Raw genomic sequence first — 26,952 nt, 5'->3', positions numbered from 1 at the left:
AAAAAGTAAAGTAAAGAACAAGTGGTACTGAGGTAATTAAACCACTGACAGTCCCCCACAAGCACAGTAACCTGTCCCAAAAACATAAGTAAACAAGACCTGATAAAAAACTTAGTTAATTTTTCACATAAGATGTTAACATAAGCATTTACACAAACTCCCTAAGAAATGCAATAACAGTCCTATGATACAGTTCCTTGATAAATATATTTCAGTATAAAAAACACAAGTTTGTGTCATGAGGGTGTTATGAACATGTATTTGTTTGTTTCAAATAAAACCTTCAACCAACAAAATATTCTAGAAAAATGTGACATAGGTTCAAATGGAGATGACAAGAAACAACTGTATAAAAGTTCAACTTGCCAAACATTAGTGTATGCATGCAACAAAAAAGCTGGAAATACACATTCAAAAGCTGCTATAATTGCTATGGTATCCATATTATTTTGGAATCTAAATGAACTTACAGGTACAAACAAAAAGATAAGAATATTGAATTACTATTAAGAAATGCAAGAAAATAATGATGCAGGAGACATCTGAAAGAAACGAGCATAAGAATCTGATAAATTATTGATATTCAGCAGAATGCTATAGGAGATCAAATACTGACAGAAGAAGAAAAAAGTTAAAATTGGTAGATTTGTGGTAGCAAAGGGCTACTGACAAGGGAGGAGAATTCCACTGGCATGTATTTATCCACAAAAAAAAATGCTATGGAACTTAAGAAATTTTGGGGAGAAATAATCAGTTTTCAGCAGAAAATATTACAAATAGGTGGGGACTGGAACTTGATTTGCAACAGGAAAGATGTATCTGGGGACCTAGAAGTGAAAAATGTACTAAAAGAGGGTAGACATCTGAAGAAATTTATGAAAATATTTGGTATCAGTAGTAAGAACTCAAGAGAATTTACACATTATTCCCCAAACTACAAAAACTGAACTAGACTAGACAGGAATTGTATCTCACAAGAACATGTGCATTTAAATGAAAGCTTCAACAGACACACACACACACACACACACACACACACACACACACACACACACACACACACACACACACACACACACACACACCCTATAACAATTTCAGATCATGCACCAATAAAACTAAGACAAAAATGCTAGGTAATGAAGTAAAAAAAGAGACAATGGTGCTTCCTTTTACAGTTTTTGAGTGAGATAAAAGGAAAATGGGGCCTAAAAATAGGGTAGAAATAAAAGAAAAGGAGAAACAGTTAAGAAAGAAAATTAAACTTTTAGCAACAGAAAGTAATAAGGGTTATCACCAAACTTAAGGAGCATATAAAAAGAAAAAAAAACAGAGATCCTGTACAGGTATTAGAGATATTTCATTCATTTTATGAAAATGTGTATAAAGCAGAGAGATGTGTAAATCAGTAAAGAGCTCAAGTGGAATATTTTATGGAAGACTTAAGTATGCTAAGGTTAAGGGAAGATAAAGCTCAGCAATTAACAGTTAATACAGGAGGAGGTGAGATAAAATGGTCCTGTGAAATCGATCTGCAGGAAAGTCTCCAGGAATATATGGTATTCCTGTGGAAGTTTGGAAGTTAGGAGAGAAGAAAGTGATAAAGATCTTGAATGTTTTGTTTAACAGTATTATAAAAGGAGGAGAAGCACCAACATCTTGGAAGAAAGTTGTTGGGGCTAAGATGGTAAAGACCCATCAGACCCAGCTTCATACAGACCCATTTCAAATTTAAAAAAGAATTACAAAGTGTTGATGTTTGCACTAGCTAAAAGAATGGCAAAGGTGTTGCCAAAATTAATAGAGCAACGTGTTTTTTGTGGAAGGCAGGGAAACATTTGACAACATTAACAGAACAATGACATTCCAGAGGGAAGCAGAATCTAATAAAATACCACTGCTGTTGACGGATCTTGATGCAAAGAAAGCATTCAACGGTGTAAGCTGGGATTTTATGAACTGGCAATGGAAGCATCTGCATTCCCTGATACAATAATACGATTAATTAGGAGAATATATGACGAACTGAAGGCAAGAATTAAAGTGGAAGGGTTCCTCTATGATAAGCTGTCTCTGAATAGAAGAACCAAGCAGGGGTGTCCTCTGTCCCCTTTGTTATTTGCTTTACATTTAGAGCCAGTGGCAAAGAAAATAAGGGACTTGGAAATTCAAGCATATAACTGGTACGGTAATTAAGAAAAAAAAGTTGGCTTAATTTGCAGACTATATTATTTTTGGGTCTATATTACAACAACGAATGATCAATTTGATTTGATGATGATCGAATGTTGTTATATCGACCCCTATATCTCGAATATACAAAACAATGAACAACCAGAACAGCTATTTTTTTCCCCAGGGGAAAAAAATTGCTGTTCCCAAAAAACAAAAAAAAACCACTAAACACTAAATAAAGTGGGGGGCTTTGCCCCCACATCCCCCTACTTAAATATACCAACTCAGAGATCGCACTGCAGTGGAGGAAATGGCATAACCTGGACAGCCAGCCCAGCGATTTCTTTCCCTGGGAAAAAAATTGCTGTTCCGGCCGTTCACTATTTTACCAGTTTGACATGTTGTGTTCAAACTAACAGTGTTAGACCATCTGATCATTCGCTGTTCTAAAGTAGACCCTTATTTTTTACCTGATAAATCCAGAAAAGGACATTTCACTGTTGTGGAACATTTTGAGAAAGTTTCAGTTCTTTGCAGGATATAAAATTACTGAAGATAAAACAAAGGCCATAGCCGTAAATTATGTACCCCACGCATGAACTGCTTCAGCAATCCCCATATTAATGGGGGCACGATATCATGAAGTCTTTAGGAGTATAAATTAAAAAGGCTTCTGTTATGTTAGCTAATTATATGTGGAAAGAGACTAAACAAAAGACAACATAAAAACTGAGAAACTGTAAACTCTTGTTTAAGGAGATGGATAGTAACATAAAAAAACTGAAAATGTTTTTAATCCCTTTAGTTTTACATACAGGTTATGCATATTTTTATCAACCAGAGAAGAAGTTGTGGGCAATAATTAGAGTTGAATTTACTTGGGAGGGGAAGAGGGCATGGGTTAAGTGGGATAAGTTCATCCTTCCAATAAAACAAGGTGGTTTAGGATTACCTAATTTGGAGAGAGATTTTACAGTTATACATAACACAAGCAGAAATGATAAGCAGAAACGATAATTCAAAGTGGAATGGGATGATGATGAAGCAGGAGGAAATTTCAATAAATAAGGAAACAGTGGGATTTTGGATGCAGATCCTTAAGGAAAATAGCAGCTATGCAAATTATTATATTCATAAAGTAGTAGAAAGTATTCTAACTAAGCCAATGCAAGAAGGGAGAAATGAAAAAATGAAATGGAAATTAAAGGTTTGGGCTTTTTTGCTTGGAAGTGTCTAAGTATTTTTATAACCCAAGCAAATTCCAATGAATTTTTCCTCTGGTAGATGGCAAATGTTGGAGGTGTGATGGGGAAGAAAGACGGATCATATGTTCTGTGAGTGAAATGAATTGACAGACTTTAAAAAATTCCTTCAGAGTACCCTGTCAAAAACACTGGGTGAGGAAATGGGTGTAACAAAGGAAATTATTCTTTTGAGCTGAGACACAGGATCTGATCTGCCTAGACACAGAAAGGTCTTGTTAGGTTTAATTCTGTTGGCTGTGAAATAAGCAAATACTAGAAAATGGAAATCAAAGTCTAAACCAACTGCATCTTAAGTACTGAATATTGTTCATCTTCTTTCGGCTGTTCCCATTAAGGGTCGCCACAGCGGATCATCTGCTTCCATTTCTTCCTGTCCTCTGCATCTTGCTCTGTCACACCAACCACCTGCATGTCCTCTCTCACCACATCCATAAACCTTAACTTAGGCCTTCCTCTTTTCCTGTTACCTGGTAGCTTCATCCTTAGCATCTTTTTCCCAATATACTCAGCATCCCCCCTCAGCACGTCCAAACCAACGTAACCTTGCCTCTCTGGCTTTGTCTTCAAACCTTCCAACCTGGGCTGACACTCTAATATACTTATTCCTAATCCTGTCCACCCTCGTCACACCTATTGCAAATCTTAACATCTTTAACTCTGCCACATCCAGCTCTAACTCCTGCCTTTTTGTCAATGCCACTGTCTCCAACCCAAATAACATAGCTGGTCTCACTACCCTTTTGTAGACCTTCCCTTTCACTCTTACTGGTACTCGTCTGTCACAAATTCCTCCTGACAGTCTTCTCCACCCACTCCATCCTGCCTGTACTCTCTTCTTCACCTCTCTTCCACACTCACCATTACTATGAACTGGTGATCCCAAGTATTTAAACTCATTCACCTTCGCCACCTCTACTCCTTGCATCCTCACCATTCCTCTATCCTCCCTCTCATTCACACACATATATTCTGTCTTAGTCCTGCTAACCTTCATTCCTCTTCTCTCTAGAGCATATCTCCATCTCTCCAGGGTCTCTTCCATCTGTTCCCTACTCTCACTACAGATCACAATGTCATCTGCAAACATCATAGTCCACGGGGGCTCCTGTCTGATCTCGTCTGTCAACCTGTCCATCACCATTGCAAATAAGAAAATAAGTAAATAAAATAAAATAAATAAAATAAGAAAATAAGTATTGAATATTGTTACAGAGATAAAATAACCGGAAGTAGGATCTTTTGAAAAAGGAATGAGCAAATTACAAAGAAAGAAAAATGGAAATTGTGGGAACAATACATGCAGAATAATGTTCAGGAGGAGGAATAAGGTTTAAGGAAAAGAAGGAAATGTGCAATTTATGTAATGATGGATTGATGATAGTTATGAAAAAGAACATAAGCGAATATATGTAACTAGAGACATGTTAACATGGTTTGTTTTCTTTTATATTAATGTATGTTTTGCCTATGTCTTAAATGATAATTTAATAAAGATGTGGAAGCCTACTTATGATGTATCGAACACAAGCTAATAGATATTTTTCCCCTTGCAGTCTACATCTGTTATATGCATTTTTGTAGAAAGTTTTAATTGGTATGACCGGCCATGCAGCTCATAATTCTGGTTAGATATAATTCCAGACCCTGATCTCTAAAGTCAAACTTAATGCTGGGATATTGCGCTGAAATTGCTAGTTAGCAGTTTCTACATGACAGTCCTAAGTACTTATGCAAATGGGCTTTATAAAACAAATGAAGTACAACTGCCATTTTCATAAAAGTCACCTCCATTGGGTATTTGAATAAGACTACTGGCTTTCCATAATGTTTATGTATCACTGCAGTATTCAGAGATCACACAATTTTCGATTCTGAAACTCATTGGCTCTCAGTTTAACAATTAGAGGTAGCAGAATGTGAGAAAAGAGTATACAGGTGGATAAATAATTACATGGCTCATAGGATAAGTAGACAGAGCTGAGGATTCACTCGCTACTCATAAACAAAGGCACTTCATGAATTAGTTTTTTTACATACTCTTCATAATGCTGACTAATGATGTATTTTGTGATCTCACAGGACTTAACAATATCTTACATGAAGATCTTCCCCAGTTTCCAGTATACTATCTCAGACTGAGTGCCCAACATGACTATATGGCAGTTTAAAGAAAGATATTAGTAGCTGTAACATCAAATGCATGGTCTTTGGCACCTCATTTAAAATAACCTCCATGAGAAACAAATAATGCATACAGGGACCTCCACGTGAAGTCTCACACAGAGTGCAAGGCTACAAACATCACAGCCTCTGCCTTGATCTTGCAGTACCTTGAAGCCTTACACTCACCTAACTGTGACACCAGGTGGAACAAACAGTCTGCATGCTGTTTCTAGGTCCTGGTGCCAGGCTGCCTCTGAATAAAATGTCTTTATGGCACATTTGGAATATGGTCTTCTTCAAAGTACTGCTGCCTCTAACGCCAGCTCTAAGTTCTACAAAATAAAATGTACGGATTCATTCTTTTGTCTCTCAACAGAACACCACTGCAGCCTTCTAAACAGAATTTACTGGCTTCCCGTTAAGGGAAGGGTGCATATTGGGATTCTATCTGCTCTTTACAAATGTTTAACTGATGATATGTACCTGCATTATTTAAATATTCATCTTGTAAGTTACTTTCTTACAATGAGATGTCTGACCAAATGTTACATGTTGGTTCTGATCCAGTGTCTTTTTGTTCTTATGTCTTATTAGCTGCAGTGATTGTCTTCCATGTCAGTCATTTCATTCAGTGCTAACCTCCAGTTCTATTTCTTGTGCATTTGCCCTGTTCATGGTTACACAATGACCCTTATATAATCTAACATTTCCAGACTTTTGGTTTCAGACTTATTTCTAGAGCAGCTAGTAAAAACTGTTACACCTTTTAAAGCATTCACTTCACAGTGACTCTAGGGCTTGTCTTAAAAATGGTGACTGAGATACCGCTTATCTTTCCATTGCTACAAAAAGGCATCCTTGGATGGATAGTGTTCAAATGTAAACTGATGTTTCCTAAAACTAAGTTCAATTGTATAATCATGTAAACAATGGACTAAAACACACATATACACTGGTTAAATACATGAATCACTTGCCCAAGTCTTAACATGATATACAACATTCTAAATAATATTTTCCTTGTAGTCTACCACAGTATCAAGCAAAATACACACACACACATATATATATATATATATATATATATATATATATATGGATTCGTATCACTTCACTGAAAGACCATTTCACCGAGACCAAAATCACCAAAAGTTCATTTCACCTAAAACTCATTTCACTGACAAGTAGTACTCTAGGGCAAGTCAAAGGTGTATGCCCTTTTCCCCACTGTAGTGCGATCCTGGTGTTAATATATAGAGTTGGGGGGGCACAGCCCCCTACTTAATTTGCTTTTCTGTTGGCTGGTTTTGTTTTACATTATTTGGTAAAACTGAAGGGGGTGGCCCCACACCCTCCCTAACTATATATACTAACACCAGTATCGCACTACAGTGGGGAAAATGACATGTACCTTTGACTTGCCTTAGAGTACTACTTTGTCAGTGAAATGAGTTTTAGGTGAAATGAACATTAGGTGATTTGGTCTCAGTGAAACGGCCTTTCAGTGAAGTGATACGAATCCATATATATATATATATATATATATATATATATATATATATATATATTGGTTTTTTGCTTTATGATGCAGTATGTTAGCATGTCTATCAATTTAGGTCAATTCACTCTAGGGTACAACTTGGCGTACTATTCATCATTCTTATTGACGTTTAATTCTTAACTTCCATACCCTCAGGAAGGGGTGTTACAACATAAAAACACAAAAATACGAAAATGTGCAGTCATATTCCTACCTGATTGGTGGCTTCTGTTATGGCTTCCAGTAATTTTTCTACAGCAGATTGAAGTCGAGTACTAATATTTTGCACAAGTTCTTCATTTTCTGCATCAAGTTCTGCACCACTTAAGCAACCATCAGTAAAACGATGGGACAATTCCAGTCCTTCATCTGTACCAGCAGACCACACACTGGTGTCATCTCCTCCTGTGTCACTGCCATGGCAAGAATCTGCATTCTCTTCGATAAGACTGGGAACAGCTGTTAAAATAAATAGGCAAGCAAATAAATAAAAATATAGTATGTTTAGTGAAGGGTAACTTCTTAGCATGAGATAAATATCAGTTTCTGCAAAGCAATCTGCATTAATGTGCACCAAATAATACATAATCAGTAGTGTTTGCCAAATGTCTAATATACAAAAAGTACAGTTTTGTACCTACCATAAATGTATATGTTCGAGTGCTAATACAGCTGCAGTCATAACAGATGGGTTCTCCTGCCGTCAGGCGGGTCCTCGGTCGGCCGAATTCCAAAGTCAAGGTCCGGCATCGGTTGCCGTCGCTTCTTCCCTGACGTCAGTGTGACAGGGGTATAAAGGAACCAGCCAACGCCATTTTCTTCAGTTTTTCTTGCCCCAGATGTCAGGTGCCCCCAGTAGGAAGGCAATACATAAATTTGTGTAGTAAAACAATGCAATATAATCAAAAAACAGTAGTTGCAAGCAAATACACCATAAATGAATACCCCAATCAGGTTGTATGAATTGGTGTTAGCCAATAGGCCTGTCCCAAGAGGGGAAGGAGGGAGGGAAACCTGGACTGCAGCTGTATTAGCACTCAAACATCTACATTTATGGTAGGTACAAAACTGTACTATGTTCATCGTGCATACAGCTGCAGTCATAACAGATGGGTAGAATCCCAAAGCTAAGAAAGGGGTGGTAGGCACTAGATGGAACTAGGAGGAGCCAGGATGCCCTGCAAGACTGCAGTGGCAAAGCCTGCTCTAGTTTTGGAGTATAATGGTAGGCTGTAGTGCTTGGAGAAGGTATGCACAGAACTCCAAGTGGCTGCTTCCAAAATATCTTTGGTAGGAACTCCTCTGAGGAAAGCTGCAGAGGTAGCTGTGGCCCTGGTGGAGTGAGATCTGATGCCTGTAGGAACAGTCTTGCCATGAAAAGAATAGCAAAAGCGTATGCAGTGGGCTATCCATTTTGAGATTGTCTGCTTGGAAATTGGCTTTCCTTGAGCTCCTACAGCATAGGACACGAAGAGCTGTTCTGATTTTCTGAAAGGCTTTGTTCTGTCCAAATAATAACGCAGTTGTCTGTGGATATCCAAGGAATGTAGTAATCTCTCCCCTTTGTTTTGAGGATTAGGATAAAAAGTAGGTAGATGTATGGCTTGATTCAAAGCTACCCTGGATACCACTTTAGGCATAAAGGACGGGTTGGTTTGTAAGGAAACTCTGTCCTGATGGAAGATGATAAAAGGCTGCACAGCCATGAGAGCTTGTAGTTCTGAAACTCTACGAGGTGAGGTAATAGCCAGAAGGAAAGCTGTTTTCCAGGACAAATATTGCAAATCTGATGAGGCAGCTGGCTCAAAGGGAGGCAAGGTCAGTTTTTCCAGAATGAAATTGAGATCCCAAGCAGGTATTGGTTGTTTCCTTGGGGGTCTTAGATTCTTAGCCCCTCTGAGGAACTGTCTTAAGAGAGGGTGGGAGAATAAGGGTGGATCAGTGTTGTATTCTGCAGAAATGGCTGAGGCATGGATTTTGATGGAGGAGAATGAAAGTCCACTGCTTAGCAGCTCAGCTAGATACTGTAGTATTTGAGGTAAATTCAGTTTTCCAAGATCCTGGCCCTTTTTCTCATTCCAGACACAAAACCGTTTCCATTTTGCGGAGTAAGCTTTTCTAGCTGACGGCCTCCTGGCCTCCAAAATGACATCCTGCATCTCCTTGGAGAGTAGGGTCTGTTGTGATGCTAAGGAATCTTCCATGCGGCTAGACTGAGTGTTTTTAGCTGGCTGTGAAGAGTTTTGAAGCTGTGCTGAGTCAGGAGAAGAGGCATTAGAGGCAGGGTCTATGGTGGAGAATGTGTCAGGCTCCTCAGGAGTGGGTACCAGTGTTGTCTTGGCCAGTCTGGAGCAATGAGAATCATCTTTGGTCTGTCTGCTCTGGTTTTCAATAGAACTTTGGGCAGCAGAGGAAGAGGTGGGAAGGCATAAACTGTCATTGATGTCCAACTGAAAGAGAGAGCGTCCACTCTCCTGGCCTTTGGATGGAAAATCCTTGAGCAGAATTTTGTCAATTGGTGATTTTTGTGGGAGGCAAAGAGATCTATGTCTGGCCTTCCCCAAGCTTGGATTATTTCTGTAAAAACTTTTGGATGCAACTTCCATTCATGTGGATCTGTCATATTTCTGCTTAGGTTGTCTGCCAGCGTGTTTTCCTTGCCTGGCAGGTACTGTGCTTGTAGTTCGATTTGTAAGCCCATGGCCATGTTCCAAAGTGACATGGCCAGCCTGCATAGGGGGTATGAATGTGTTCCTCCCTGTTTGTTTATGTACCACATAACTGTGGTGTTGTCCGTTCTTATCAATAGTTGACCTGGTTGCAGAAGGTCTTTGAAAGCTATAATAGCATTTATTACTGCTAGCATTTCCTTTTGATTGATGTGAAGGTGCCTTTCTTTTTGGGACCATTTGCCCTGAATGCACCGATTTGTCATGTGGCGTAGTCGAGGTGTCTGTTGTGATGACTTGATTTGCTTGAGGCTTGCTGAATGGAAGACCTGTGTTTGTTTGGCATGCTTGAGCCCACCACAGAAATTCCTTTTGCAGACATGGAATTAGTGGTATTATTGTTTCCAAACTGTGGCTGTGTTGAGACCATAGGTTTTTCAGGTACCATTGAAGTTTCCTCATATGCAGCTTTGCACATGGGATTAGTAAGATGCAAGATGCCATGAATCCCAGCGCCTGCAGGATTTTCCTTGTAGTTAGCCTGGTGCAATTTGCTAGTGTTCTGAAGTATTGAGTTAGTTGCCCCTGCTTCTCTGGCGTGAGGTAGGCCATCTGGATGTTTGTGTCCAAGTTGGCACCCAGGAAAATTATCTTCCGAGAGGGTATTAGTCTTGATTTCTTTTTGTTGACTGTGTATCCCAGAGAGTTCAACAACATTATTACACAAGCCAGATGTTTCAGAAGAATGTGCTTGCTGTCCGCTTGGATCAGGCAGTCGTCCAAATAGGGGTATATTTGTATCCCTTGAAGTCTGCAGTAGGCAATTACTGATGCCAGGCATTTCGTGAATACTCTGGGCGCAGTAGATAAGCCAAAGGGCAATGCAGAGAATTGATAATGGGTTGAACCTGCAAGAAATCTGAGGTATTTTCTGCAATTTTGTCTGATTGGGACATGCAGGTATGCCTCCTTGAGGTCCAATGTTACCAGCCAAGACTCCTTGCCCAGCATGGGAAGAAGCTGCTGTAGGGTGAGCATCTTGAATTTTGGTACGAGTAGAAATGTGTTCAGGATGGATAGGTCCAAAATAGGTCTCCAATATTTTCCCTTCCTTGGTACCAGGAATAGTCTGGAATAAAAACCTTGACCTTGTTTGTGCGTAGGTACCTCTTGAATAGCTTTCATGTTTATGAGATCTGTAATTTGCTTTTGTGCCTCTGCCCTTTGATTGTGTGGCAGGTTTGGAATGCCTCTCATTTTTGGAAGGGTGTGAAAATGGAATCTGTAGCCTCTGTTTATAATGTCCAGGATCCATTTGTCTTTTGTGACAATATGCCAATTTTTTTAAAATAATGCCAGTTTTCCTCCTAAGGGGGCTGCCATTTGAGTCTTGCTTGGCATGCAAAGGAGAAAGTCATTGGGCTTGCTTTCTGAAAGATTGCGAGTTATCCTCACCACCTCTTTACGTTGGTGCTTGCCATTGTCTGCCTCTAAACGATCCTTGGGATTGTCCCCTGCCCCTCCGGCGTCTGTATCTACCTCTTAGGGGTCTGTCCGTGGCTGGAAAGGACCAATTTTTTGAAGGCCAATTTCTACTGAAACGTGGGGGTTGTACCTGTAGAAAATCTTTCACAGTTTGCATTGATTTAGCCTTTTCCTCCATTTTCCTTAATACCTCCTCAGCATTAGCACCAAATAATACATCCTTTTGTAGAGGGGCATCTAGTAATTTAGCTTTGACATGATCAGGCAAGGTTTGTTCCTTGAGCCAGGCATGTCTACATATGACTGATCCTGTAACAGCAGCTCTACATGAGGCCTCTAGAGCATCAAAACCACATTGTAAGGTATGCTTACCCACATGTTCCGCACTATGCATCAAATCCTGCAACTCCTTCAAGTCTGGTTGTTCAGGTTGTGACATTTTACTTTTCAATTGTGATAACAAAAACTGTTGATATTTTAGCATATAGAACTGACAGTTTAAGTCCCTCATGGTTAAGGTAGCTGAGGTATATACCTTTTTTCCCCACCTTTCTAAGGATCTGGAATCTCTCTCGGAAGGTAATGGATTTTTAGCAGTGGAGGCCTTAATTCCCTTGGGGCCCTGTGAGATAGTTTCTGGGTCAGCAGCATGGCTTTTGTATAGAAATTGGTGTGAGTCAGGAACCCTGTAGTACCTGTCAGGCTTGACTGGGGCTGGAGGCAGAGAATCCGGGTTAAGGCAGGCCTCCGAGCAAACATCATCTAGGATGTCCAAGACAGGAGGAATAGCCAGAGGCCTGTGCTGAGGTAGCAAGAGAAATTCCCTAAGCCTTTTCTTGGAATCTGAATAATCTTGGCCTTCCCAGTGGAAGTGTTCCCTTAAGGTATGCAAAGTTTCCCCAAATGAGTAATCCTCTGGGTGTGATACAGCAGGTATGGTCTCCTCTGCATCAGAGTCTTCAAAAAAGGAGTAAGAATGTTCCTGATCATCAGAGTGCTCTGAAATAATGGAGCCCTGATCAGAGGAGGGATTCTTCCTCCACTTGTCCGGTGGGGTTGAGAACCCTGTTAAGAGAAATTAAATCCTCAGCCATTTTAAGCATCTGTTTTTTAGGCATGGAGCCTGGAGATGGGCCCTGTGAAGCTTGTCTCTTAGAATGCATGGCTGCTTTAGACTTAGTGAAAGCCTTGATGGAAAAAGAAGAGGAAGGTCTGAAGACACCTTGAGTGGAGGTAGACCTGTCCATATTTTGAGGTTCAACGCCAAGAGTGGCTTCGTATCTGTAGTCGGGTGTGGGGAGGAGCCTGCGACCTCGGGCACAGGAGACACCGCCAATGAAGTGTCGTCGGTAGTCAGGGGCTGCGTAGGTGCCTCGCTGAGAACCGGACCACGTGTAGTAGGCTTTGGCGTGGTGTCGAGAGGCGGACCTCGTGTGTCGGTGCTTATCTTTGCGTTTTTTAGACAAAACTGGAGTCGGAGTATCCAACGACATAATATAGTTAAATTGTTTTCCAAAATAATGCTACTCCGCCTGTTGAATGTAGCACAAAAGCGACGAAGACATTGTGGTCTGGGCCTAAACAAGGTATACAGAGGATGGAAATCCTTATGCGGTATTTGCTTCCCACATGAAATACAATTATTAACTTTGTCTGACATCGGTCTGAGGCAAGAAAAGTTTAGACTTGGTTTCAAAATTTTTAATTTCAGGAGCTGGCCGAGCGAACTGCTTCTGCAGAAAAACTGAAGAAAATGGCATCGGCTGGTTCCTTTATACCCCTGTCGCACTGACGTCAGGACCTAGACTTTGGAATTCGGCCGACCGAGGACCCGTCTGACGGCAGGAGAACCCATCTGTTATGACTGCAGCTGTATGCACGATGAACATCATCTAGAACACAGTCACAAAGCTACACTTGACTAACCAAGACATATATTTGGGTATTAGCAAAACAGTTTATCAATTAAAAAACTCATATGAATGGATTTTGTGATAATGTAAGGATGTGCATACCCAGAAAAAGAATAATCCAAAAAGTGGTTTTGATATTATTAAGGACTTTATCAAATGCACTTTGCTTTTAATCATGAAATCCAAAAGCTATATGAATACTTTTGATGCCTTCCAAGGCAAACATCACTATTCAAAACAGAATAAAGAACAAAATACAAAGAAAATGCTCCTGAAGATCCTATTACACACTGATGTTGGAAATCATTTGATAGGTTCATAGATACTTGCTAGGCTATTTATTTTTGAGACTCTTACGAAGCCTTATGTTCCCACTGTGGTTTTTTTTACCCCCTTATATTTTGTGCATGAATAATCCAGAGGAGGGCAGAATAAGATATGCTGGACATTTACTTGTTGCCCCTATTCTTGAGGAAGACAGTTGCTAAATCGCGTTTATATCATGTTATCAAAAGATGAAAATAGCGAACGCTATTTCATTGGCCCCAAAACATCTAAACATGAAAATATCGAACATTCAGAACAGCGCTCCGAAACACATACACACAACACAAGCACATCAAACAAATAGCAACCACACATATCAACTTAAATTCCTACATCTAACGCTACACTAAACTAAACATACACTACTATCTACCCACTTACCTTAACCCAAACCCTAACCCTAAGGTCTGTCACTATCGCACACTCACCTAACCCATGCCCTAACCCTAACTCACTTAAACCGCCCCTAACCCGAAAGTCTGTCACTATCGCACACCGCCTAACCCGCCCCTAACACTAACGTACAATCGCACACTTACCTGAACCCAACCCGTAACTTTCCACCACAGCACTAAGAATAGCAAAGCCACAGAAACAGCCAACCGAATTCTTTCCAGAGGAAAGAATTTGCTGTTCTGCAGCTTCGCTATTCTTAGCATTCACTGAATAGTGTTCGATATCAGAACATTCAAAGTTTTAATACTTCGATGTTCAGATATAGACCCGTTAAATCGGCGTGAATCTGTAGTTTCCCATCCATTCACTGAAATTACATTTCAATACAGTTAAGAGAAGTACTTCACTTTATGTGGAGTAGAAGACTGTTGATCATATGCGCTTACTAGACTATTGGCCTGGAGGCCATTTTAAGCCCATCCGTTTCATTCCAATATAATGCCACAGAAATGCTAGTCAAAAACCAAAGATTGCATTTAGTGATGACTGCCCATGTCCAGGAGGGTTGTGGACGCTATCCTCTGTAATAATTTACAGTGCTCCATCCACTGATCCAGGTTCCTCTTGAATAGCGTCACAGAGGTGCTCTTTTTCAAATCAATTGGTAGCCTGTTCCAAAGATGCAGCAGTCACTGGGAGATAAATCTGTCCCTCTAGCACATCCTATTTAAGTGTCAGGCCATATTTAGGTCTCTGGAATGAGTAGCCCTAGTCCCGTTTGATTTACGGATGTGCAACAAGTTCATTAGGTGTGGGTCTTGGATTACTCTGTAGGCCAGGCATACAAGTGTCCCCTAAGTAGTCTATACAACACGGAGTATAGGGAGTATAGTGATGGTGACACAGAAGAGGCATTCCCTCTGATACATACCTATTCCTTCAACATGTTCTTTTTACTTAAAAAAAGTACTTAGATCGCTTCTCTGTCTACTTAATAAAGGATTTTCAACTGGAAACAGACTGTCTACTCTGCTTGGATTACTTCTGAATACTTAGTAATTCTGTATAATATTTCAAATGATATTTTTTTGACTTAGGACAAGGTTACGTTTGCTACTTCTACTACCATTATATGATCTTATTAACATACTGTGACTGACTAGATATGTATGGATTGGAAATCTTCTACAGAGTTTCTTACACTGTTTTGTTTTACCTAAAAAACAGATTGAGTTCTCCTGAGAGAGTGTTTAAGCTACCATTGAACTTGCTTCTGCCAGGATAGGGTCTGTTGAGGCTCTGCATTATGAGGCAGAGAGTGCATCTTCATAGCCTGTATGATGCAGAGAAGATGGGCAATACTTTGCAGAGTATGCACAGTTTATGTGATTCAGGCCCTTGATTTTGTTACTGAGAAACAGTTTATCCATTTATGACAAGCATTTGGACAGGTACATACCAGTTGTGGCATTACATTCAGTGATCAGCTTGATGAGAGCTGAGTACAGTAGAATGATTACATCCGTGAACCTGCATGCCATACCTTTAGATATAAGCTATGCGATGAAAAAGGACTTCCATACAATAGGGTCAAAGGTTAATACCTACCTCTGGGAATGTTTGGGGTTATCAAAAAGTAGTACAGAATCATCAGACAACCTACGTAGAATATTCTATAGGAATGAGAAGTGTACTAACTGGTTCTCTGAGACAGCAGCTAATGCATGGTACAGACTACCAAATTATACTGAAGTAAGCACTAGTTTAGATAATTGTAAGAACAGCCTGGACACTTATTACGGGAACAAATGTTTTGGGTATACTTCAAAACCAACTTCAAAACTTTATTAAAAGCGCACCTAAAAACATGCTGGCTATGCCCTTGCAACATCCACTCTAATATCATCCACCCCAATCCAACTACTACCTTTCTTTCACCTCCACTAACTACCTTGATGATAGCAAGCTCAGATGCTCATAAGCCTAGTACTTATTATACAGCAGGAACTTCTCATTGTTACATTTGTTAAAGCCTGTTATGTACTTCACAGATAAAGATTCTAGTTGTCTACTGATGTACTATGTTCTTCATCTGTAAATATGTTGTAAGTAATTTCTATGTTAAATTGTTAATTGCTATGTAATCCAATGTAACTACTGTCTGTTTATTTTACTGTGGAGCTTTTCTCCCTGGGCCTCCGCTGAAAATGGACCCACGTCCAGTTGGACACTCCCGGTCAACAAATTTAAATAAATAAATAATAAATAAATAAAAATATACTGGTAGGATAGAAGGACATTAATTCCTGTGCTGGAAATGTTTGTATGTATGTATATCTTCAGAGGTTACTACTAGGCTAATAACCATGAGGGCCTTTACAAACCTAGCTGTGCACCCCAAACCACTTGGGTCACAAGTGTCATACGGAGAGCATGTTAGTAAGCAGGTTAGTTGTGGACTTGTAGGAGGTGTTACTTAGGATAATACTTCTCTTATTGATGGCCTTTGTCCAAAAGGGGCATGGGGGCCAGACCAGGGGTAAAGTTACAATTTCCCATCCAACTGTCAAGGTTTTGTTACATTGGAATTTACACCCAGCTATGAGATATTTACACTTAGCTATGACAGTTTATTTATGATACTCAAGTGTGAGATAGTACTGAATGCCTGCCAAGGTCTATAAGTGGTGTGTACTGATTTGCCCTCGTGCATTGATTTAGTAACCCTCTTGAAGAAGTCAACCAGGTTAAGTAGGTAGGATCCGCCCTGACAGATATGATCAGGCTTGGGTAGACAGTTTGTAGTTTACCTATGTTCTTTATTTATTCATTTCATAATGGCCTTTTCAATAGGTTTACAGATGAGGCTGGTCGTGCTTAAAGGTCTATAACTACCTGAGAGCGTTGGACGTTCCACCCTTGTGCAAGGGGATGACTGACACTGCCCCTTCTGTTAAAGTGACAGACAATTTGGTTCCTAATGGACAAAATGTTATAGTTCCTACTACCCAGTAAAATACAATTGTCCTGTGGAATATGTACAATGCCATTCATATTAATGCAAGTAACTTGCATTATGCTTAACTGTTTTACTGTTATATAAGGTGCATAACACAACCACTGGTACACAAATAATAACATCACTGCTCTAGAAGCATACCTGTTTTGTTAAGCTACAAGTGGTCATCAGTCTTTGGCCAGATATTTTCAGCAGTCACATGGCCTGTAAGGAGTGTGGTTGCAATCTTGTATTTTGGTTACTAAAGGGCAGCCTGACTACAAAAGAACTCACTGTGTTCTTTGCACAGTTATTTGTTGTCTTCTTTTATTTTCTTCTTTGTTTCTTTATTTTCCATGCTCAAAGAAAGGCAGGTAGATACACTGCATTAACAAATACTTTGAAGACAGGCCACAGTAACCAAAAAAAAGGGAAAGATGCAGAATGCTAAATGTGTGGATTACTCCTAACCTTAACTTAAAAAAAAGACATGATCCTTGGTCACTGCTGCATTCTTAGTTATTTGCTTTGGTTCGATTATTTATTTGGAAGTTAATTAATGTGGAATACAAAAGTTAATAAAATAATGACTCGATTAATGAAACTTGGGATGCTTGTTGTAGTTCGTGATTTTATTCCCTCGGCCTCCACCTGCCTACTGTGTGAATCTGAGCTGCTCACTTATTTGCATTTGTTTACTAGGAAAGCTCAGCTAGGCCACACAAGACCTCTTCTCAACAAAGGCCCTGGAATAAAAGCCCCATGTGAAAAGACAAACAGTACAATAAGACAACAGTAACATACAATTTAAACTGTACATAAATTAAGAAATCATATAAATTATTAAATGACTGATACAAATTAGACTGCACATAATATTAAAAAGTCAAAGAGAGAAACACAAGTAAAGACAGTATAAGTAATTTGGAGGCAGGTTAAAGTAGAGCAATATAGGTGCGATTTGGAGAATAGGCGAAGCAGATGAAGTAATGGAGCCGATATTGGAAAGATGACAACAGAGAGGAAAAACATGGAGCTTACACACCTGGAACAGGAAGGAGGAGAAACTATCTGTGGATAAAATATAAGAGAAAAAGAAACAGCTTCTTCAAAGACGATATAAAGTACAATATGGTACTAAACAGTGATGAAGGAAACATAACTTTATGAAGAGCTAGCCGATAATTACAAATTGGAGCAGCGTAGCCTGGAAAACATACACAAAATGTCAAAAAACTTTACAAAGTTTTTTTTTTTCCAGACACTTGTAGAGTTTGTCTTAAGACTTGTTCTTTGCCATTGCAACTGCTCTCTTAGCCAGTACATGTACAAGTGGCATACGACACAGGAACAGCTTGCTGATCACTGCATTTCATAGAAAATCACTGATGCTGCAATTTCTAAGTGTGCACTGGCAGTGATCGTTTGTAGTGGGAGATTTCTCCTTTTTTCATGTTTGTGTGACCATAGAGTTGCTATATTTAGTTAATTATTTGTTTTATTTTAATTGGGAAAACAGACAGGTCGACAGACTCTTTACAGCCACAGTCCTGGCCAATATGCCAAAAAAGTGGACATATAGTTCAAGAAAGAACTTGTTCTGATATGCAAACAAAACATGTATGAAGCAGTAGTGGACAACAAAAGCATGTTCAAAGAGTGTGTATGGGGGGGGCAGCTTTCATTCGTAGTTACCACTTTGGTGTTTACATCTCTGTTCAGAGTCTTGATATTTAAGGCTTCATAGTAGAGCCCTCCTACCCTCTTTGTTAGACAAATAGTATTCCTTCATTTTCACACAAGCGCATTAAAACAGCATGTGTGAAGATGATAGAACAGATATAAAAATACATTTCATAAGGACATCTTTGGTGGACTGTCAAAATATAAAAAGTTATCAAAAGACAGAAGGAGTGCATGAAGAAGATGAATACAGAAAAGACAGACCAAATTACAAAGGAATTCTGGTTTCAGTGCCAAATGTAAAATGATACTCCTGAAATGCACAAATGTGGGTCAAACAAGAAGGGTGAAACTGCAGTTATTTTTTAACAGCTTTATTGAATTATCACTTAAGACATTGATATATATATATATATATATATATATATATATATATATATATATATAGTTAAATTTTATACCCTCAAAATTCTGAAATGTCGAATTTAAGTATTTCGAGACTATAAAGTCGAAAGTGCAGTTGCGGGAATCTGTATAATAGTGAATGCAGAAATGCAGCATACGCTATTATGTGTTCACGTACGTGACGTGCGGTGCGGTTTGTGGATTTAGCTGGGGTTTGAGGTAAGTGCAGTTTTTGTAAGGATATTGGGTAGGGATTTTAGTGTGTGTGTGTGTGTGTGTGTGTGTGTGTGTGTGTGTGTGTGTGTGTGAGTAGTGCACCCTCGGAGTTAGTATATATAAGTAGGGGAGTGTGGGGATGCAGCCAAGCCTCCCTGCTTTTAGCAAGCTTGTCTGTGTGTGTTAGTTTGTTTTTTTTTGTAGTGTCGGCAGGTAGGTGTATTTGTGTATGTGTAGTGTAGTGTTTTGTTTGTGTGACCTTCATGGTTTGAAAGTTTGCGGTTTTAAAGTTTCGGGTTTTTGATTTTTCAGCTTTATAGTCTCGAGACACTGAAATTTAATATTTCAGTATTTCGTGATTATAAAGTGAATCCATGTCTAGATATATATATATATATATATATATATATATATATATATATACATATACACACACACACATCTGTATATATATATATATATATATATATATATATATATATATATATATATAAAACCTATTAACATATTCACAGTTGTAAACATTACACATCACATATATTCTTTACACAATTATTATCAACTCAACATTACATAAACTGATCAATTCCTGGCTTCCCTTAAACCTTACTCCTTCTTTAAAACATTATCCTGTATTTAATGTTCCTATAATTTCCAGTTGTTTTCTATGTAATTTGCTCTTACCCCTTTTTTTTAAATATTCCACTTCCAGTTCTATTATCTCTGCATAATATTCAGTTATTCAGATATAGTTGGTTTAGTCTTTGATTTACATTTTCTAGTAATTGCTTTTTTTCGTAGCCACCAGAATTAAACTCAAAAAGGCCTAAAGTGAAACTGCAATTAATCAGAAAAACCAGTAATAAGTCTTAATATAATTGTGGTATATACCATGTAGGAGAACAAGAACCACAGGAAGGACCAGTGGGAGATAGGCCGTAACCGTACAGGCAGGGGTAGTCCAGGCCAAAGGCAGGATGAAGTAGTGTTTCTCTGCAGACAGATATGATCCTACCTGCTACAATGGCCTGATGGAGTGAAGACCTTATGAATACATTTTAAATAAAGGCGGTTTATACAGCAACTTGAATGATGCACAGTCACTAGTAAAAGCCCTTTTGCAAAGGGAAAGAAATATCTTATTATGTACACCTTGGAAGACAAAAGGGAAAGGGAAGTAATAACTGAGGCCTCTAAACAATGTTCAAAGGAAAACTCAGTACAGTGACAGGACACTAGTTTTTCAAGACAAAAAAGTATTCTAAGACAAAAGGATTTGATGTCACACTGAAGGATGTGGATTTAGGAAAGGTACAGAGGAAACAATTACTGGAATTTTGTTAACAGCCCTTCACCTGAAGTGGAGTGAAAAAAAATACGCATGTCGCCACACACACAAACAGCCCCACAAAAATGTGAGGGCACTGCAACTGGGCATATGCTAATGTAAATTAAATAGAAAGACAAAACTAAGGAAACTAATTGGGTTAAGTATGTCATCCTTAAAAGCTGCGTTTTTACAGAGGAAGAGGTACATGTCTTGGGAAGGTTATGGACAGAGTGGGAAAAAAACAAAACAAATGCAGTCTGTCTCATGAAACTACTGCCGTTAACAGTAACTGCAGCTGAAAGTAAGTATACCGAAAGAAGCAAGTACAACCAGGGCCAGAATTATAGCATGGAATGAGTTGAAACAAACAACTCAAGGAGTTTCATTACTTCCAGCATGCCAAGGAATGGGTGCACTTTCTACAAACCTGGCACTAGTGTCTGTGTGAGTGCTACCATCATTTACCCAAATAGAGAGGTAAGTCACAACAAAGTCTGAGAGCTAGTATTTTAACTAAAGATTTCCTGAACCAGGATTAAGTCTTAAGAATTTAAGGTGGTTTGCTCCACACCTTTATAGCTTCTAATGGAAGTGACATTACTGAAAAATGCAACATGTGTATTTTTATGACAGAAGAGCAAGTCTAACAATGTACCACACCTCAGATCTGCTTACCAGTTTTGCATTTTTGTAATTTTTTTGTAGTAACTGTCAGATTAACAGACACATTAACCACCAAAGATCATCTGGTTGGTCTTGCATTTCTTACTGGCAGCTCATAAAGTATCCAAATGACTGGATTAAAATGTCTGCATTCAGTGACAAAGTTTATAAAGAATTTGTCAATTAAAACAGTGCCTAAAGCTCTTCGTGTACACTTTACTCCGTTATTTTATTTCACTACATAATCTGGTGGAGATGGGTGTTTAGGACTCTGCTATTTGCCATTTTAAAACCCTGCACTTTGCAGTGCAGCACATGGTTACCCCACAACATAAACATGTCATACCTTCCTATATTCTCTGTGCAAATGTTCATATAATTAGCAGGTATTTGATGTGATTCTTAGGGGGGCATAAGAGTGTGGCTGTCAGCTATGCTGCCTCACATGTCTTGGTTCTCTGGTTAGGTTCCTAGTTGTGGGTTCCTTCTGTGTGAGTCTGCAGGTCATCCTGCTGTCCACATGACATTTTAATTGTAATGCTCTCAAAAAGCTTGTAGGTACTGCATGCACAGTGCGTGAGAGAGAAAGTGTGTGTGCATGCACGAGAGAGACAAATTCCATTGTTTTGCCCAGGATTTAGTTCACTGTCTTTCACCCACTGCTTGTTAGGATAGGCTGCTGCTTCCCTGTTTTTCAGTTGAAGACAAACTGGTTATGAAAAAATTAACAAATGATCTTTTTCATACTTCTTTTTCTGTTACACTTGCTAGCAGCTCTCATGTACTGTGCCTGCCCACTATTATACACAGACAAACTGGAGCATGTTGGCCCAGTGTCAGCCTGAAAGCTGGTGATGCTTACTCTCTGGTCAACCCCTTCTCATACTAGGCAAGAAACAATGTCAGTGTAGGTTTGTGCATGCAGATTTGCATGCCTGCACCCTCTGCTGTAGAGCATCTCCTGCTCTTTGCTGTTATGCTGATCTGCCTAAGCTAGAAACCTTGGTTTCCACAGGAAGCTGAAGTCAAAGCCCTGCATTTACCCCTCCAGAAAATTAAGGCTAAGAAATGTAACTTGTTCCTACACCATCGGGGTCTTGTTTTAGCTGGTTTATTAATCAAACTAAGGTTGTCAGAGGTGTAGACAGGACCTCTGCCTCTGTACCAACTGGCCAACATGTATGCCAATTACTCTAGAGGTAGAAGATCAGAGGTATGCATACACATTTTAGAAGAAGAGAGCTTTGACACAGCACTTTCCACAGCAGCAAAATAATGGTTTCTACTCACAAATGTATATCTTCATACTCACCAGACAAAGGCCTTCAACTGATGCAAAAACAAATGAAATTGTCATGGTAAGCACACAATAACTATAGTGGATATAAAATGTGTACATACCCTGCTAAAATGCCAGGTTTTTGTGATGTAAAAAAATGAAACCACAATAAACACCTACAACCTGTACAATTCAAATGAAAAACAAGCAAATCTGTTAGGGGAAAAATAAAAAAATAAAAAAATTACAATAAGCTGGTTTTAGTGTGCACACACTTAAATTAATACTTTGCTGAAGCGCCTTTTGATTTAATTACAATATTCAGTCTTCTTGGGTAGGAGTCTGTCAGCATGGCGCATCTTGACTTGGCAATATTTGCCCACTCTTCCTTGCAAAAGTGCTCCAAATCTATCAGATTGTGAGGGCATCTCTTGTGCACAGCCCTCTTCACGTCACCGCACAGATTTTCTAATGGATTTAGGTCTGGGTTCTGCTGAGCCATTCCAAAACTTTAATTTTCTTCTGGTGAAGCCATTCTTTTGTTGATTTGGATGTATGCTTGGGGTCAATGTCATGTTGAATGGTGAAATTCCTTTTCATCTTCAGCTTTCTAGCAGATGCCTCAAGGTTTTGTGCCAAAAGTGACTGGTATTTAGAACTCTTTTTTTAATACTACCTTCCTGAACATCCTTAATCACCATGCCCCCATAAGATTTTCCAGAACCAAAGCACAACCCTCCCCATGGCTACAGAAAACCAGTAAGTCAGAAATGAAAAACAGGGATAAAGCCTGGGAGCACTGGCGCAAAACCAAAACCCCCTCAGCTAGACAGAAATTCCTAGAACTACGCAATAGAGTCAAAAATCTAATAAAACAGGACAAATTCCAATACTACCAGTCTGCCCTAGACTCCTCACAACACAGCCCCAAACAATTCTGGTCCTCCATAAACTCCATCCTCCACCCAGGTAAAGTCAGTACCCCTCCTCCTAACATCCCTCACTCCTCAGAAAATATTGCTACCTCATTCAACACACACTTCACCCAAACCATACTATCACTAGCTAAACAACACAACCCCCCTCACCTCCAACCCACACCTTCAACTAGTAATCTCCCCACTGCCTTCTCTTTTTCTCCTGTACCTACCTCCAACATAAAAAAATCTCTTAACTAAACTTAAACCCACCAAATTAGCAGCAGACAACCTCACAAGTGAATACCTACAAATCGCAGCTGATGCTCTGGCCTACCCAGTATCCATCTTGATTAACCGATCTCTGTCAGAAAGTTACGCTCCCACATTGTGGAGAGTCTCACATATAATTCCCCTCCACAAAGGCGGACCCTCTGCAAAACTAACCAATTACCGCCCCATAGCTATTCTCTCTCCACTCTCCAAAATACTAGAGAGATGCATACACTCTCAGGTCGCAGACTACCTCCTTACTAACAACCTCCTTTCCAGTACTCAGCATGGTTTTCGACCAAACCATAGCACCACCACTGCCTTACTCTCCTTTACTAACACTATCCTTCAGCATAAAAACAATGGCTATCTCTCCTCTGCTACTTTCCTAGACCTATCTAAAGCATTTGACATAGTCCCACACAAACAACTTATCTTTGTCCTCAATAACCTATCCTTCTCACAATCAGTCACCAACTGGTTTCAGAGTTACCTGTCTGACCGCCAACAATCCGTTGTATGGCAGAATGACATATCTCCCCAACTACCTGTCTCCATAGGGGTTCCCCAAGGATCCATCCTTGGACTTGGACCCCTAATCTTCTCTGTTTACACCAATAATCTGTCCTCTGCCACCAAACATGGCACACTCATCCAATATGCAGATGACTCGACCATCATCTGCTCAGCCCAGTCCCTACCCAAACTGCAAAAAGTCACACAGGAAGCCTTTTCCTCTGTTGAAACATGGTTATCCGATGCCCAATTAATACTCAACCCAAACAAAACTAAACTACTCATCTTCCAACCCACCAAACATACTCAAAACAACTCTCACTTTAACATCACAGCAAAAGACAACACCACTATATACCCAACTGAACACACCAAATTGCTAGGAGTGGAAATAGACAATAAACTAAAATTTGACATTCACATATCCATGACCATAAAAAAGTCCATAAAAACTAGGAGCATTATACAGAAATAAACAATTTCTCACCAAAGCAGCAAAGATTTCAATAGCAAATTCCCACCTTATCTCCACCCTACTTTATGCCTCTCCAGTATATACCAACCTAAGGCAATGTGATCTAAACAAGCTAGAGACCTGCTACAACAAAATCGCCAAATTCCACAGGGCATCCTACCGTAGTCACCACTGTCTCTCACTTGCTGAACTGGGCTGGATTGAACTCCCTCACCTCCTTCAGTGGTATCAACTCTCACTCGCCCACAAACTAGTAAACCATCCACTAAATGTCCCATCCCTCCAGAATCTACTCCAACCCTATCGCACCACCAGACCACTAAGATCCAGCAACAAAAATCACTTGCAGATCACTAAAGCCAATAACTCTGCTGGTGAAGCACTATTCTCTTGCGTCATAGCCAAATTATGGAACTCACTCCCACCCACAATTACCTCCATACCATCATGCACCAACTTCAAAACTTTATTAAAAGCGCACCAAAAACATGCTGGCTATGCCCTTGCAACTCCCACTCTAATATCATTAACCCCATCCAACTACTACCTTTCTTTCCACTCCACTAACTACCTTGATTATAGCAAGCTCAGATGCTCATAAGCCTAGTACTTATTATACAGCAGGAACTTCTCATTGTCACATTTGTTAATGTCTGTTACGTACTTCACAGATAAAGATTCTAGTTGTCTACTGATGTACTATGTTCTTCATCTGTAAATATGTTGTAAGTAATTTCTATGTTAAATTGTTAATCGCTATGTAATCCAATGTAACTACTGCCTGTTTATTTTACTGTGGAGCTTTTCTCCCCGGGCCTCTGCTGAAAATGGACCCACGTCCAGTCGGACACTCCCGGTCAACAAATTTAAATAAATAAATAAATAAACTCTTCATAATTCCCTACACCTTGACTAAAGCCGCAGTTCCACCTGAAGAAAAGCAACCCCAAAGCACGATACTGCCACCACCACCATGCTTCACTGTGGGCATAGTATTCTTTTGGTTATGTGACATGTTGTTTTTGCGCCAAATGTAACTTTTGGAATTGTGGCCAAAAAGGTCAACCTTGGTCTCATCAGACCATAACACATTTTTCCACATGCGTTTGAGAGACGTGATGTATTGTTTTGCAAATTTTAGCTAGGCCTGGATGTTTTTCTGTGTAAGAAAAGGCTTCAGTCTTGCAACCCTACCCTATACCCTAGACATATGGAGAATAGGGGAGAGTGTTGTCACATGTAGTACACAACCAGTACTTGCCAGAAATTCCTGAAGCTCCTTCAGTGTTGCTGTTGGTCTTTTGGCAGCCTCCCTGACCAGTTTTCGTCTTGTCTTTTCATCAATTTTGGAGGGATGTCCAGTTCTTTGCAATGTCATTGTTGTTCCATATTTTCTCCACTTTTTGACGACTGTCTTCACTGTGTTTCATGGTATATCCAATGCTGTGGAAATTTTTCTGTACCCTTCTCCTGACTGATACCTTTCAACAATGAGATCCCTTTGATTCTTTGTAAGCTCTCTGCGAACCATGGTTTTTGCTGTAGCAGGCAACTGAGTTAATGTCAGGAAAATCCTACTAGAACAGCTGAACTTTATTTGGGGTTAATCAGAGTATCTATTTGATGGCAGATATGTACCCAAGAAGAATGAATACTGTAATTAAATCAAAAGGTGCTTCAACAAAGCATTAGTTTAAGGGTGTGCACACTTTTGCAACCAGCTTAATGTACATTTTTTATTTTTTTCCCTAACACATTGGTTTGTTTTTCAATTGAATTGTACAGGTTACAGGTCACATTAAAGTTTTGAAATTATTTATTGTGGTCTCATTTTTTATATCACAAAAAAATGTCATTTTAACAGGGGTGTGTGCACTTTTTATATCCACTGTACATACAATTTATAGCTCATATGATATAAAAAAGAGCACTCATCATCATTTCCAAATCAGGGTCTGTGGGAGGGTATCTGGACTGAAAGGAAATATAGGAATACTAGGCAAGTGCTCATGAGGACCATTAAATACCTACCATGTACAGCTTTAAGATGACACACTTCAAATTCATATGGCCCTTTTCAAGCACTTAGCAGTACTAAGTGCTTACATCCTAAATTGTGTAGGGCTGTGCATGATAATCCTGGTGTAAATCTGGGTCTATCAATCTAGTCAGAGACTAGCCTTCAAGGTAGTCAAAACTGTACTAGTACTCAGACCTGTAGTGCTAACTCATTCCACAGGCTGGGAATATGTTGAGTTAGGAAC

General features: G+C 39.4%; 1 protein-coding gene across 4 annotated transcripts in view; it reads right to left on the bottom strand.

Moving 5' to 3' along the window:
- Window positions 1–26,952, bottom strand: part of AKAP9 (A-kinase anchoring protein 9) — a 3,155,794-nt gene that overhangs the window by 1,365,701 nt on the left and 1,763,141 nt on the right. For all 4 annotated transcript variants that reach the window (XM_044067665.1, XM_044067666.1, XM_044067667.1 and 1 more), the window contains one exon: window positions 7,358–7,602. In XM_044067665.1, coding sequence (XP_043923600.1) covers window positions 7,358–7,602 — 245 coding nt within the window. The remainder of the gene's footprint in view (window positions 1–7,357; window positions 7,603–26,952) is intronic.

Source organism: Protopterus annectens, chromosome 3.part1 (genome assembly GCF_019279795.1).
Source record: "Protopterus annectens isolate FY-2018-M chromosome 3.part1, PAN1.0, whole genome shotgun sequence".
NCBI lineage: Eukaryota > Metazoa > Chordata > Ceratodontiformes > Protopteridae > Protopterus > Protopterus annectens.
Note: the sequence above shows the minus strand (reverse complement) of the source record. Positions and strands in the feature narration are given on the sequence as shown.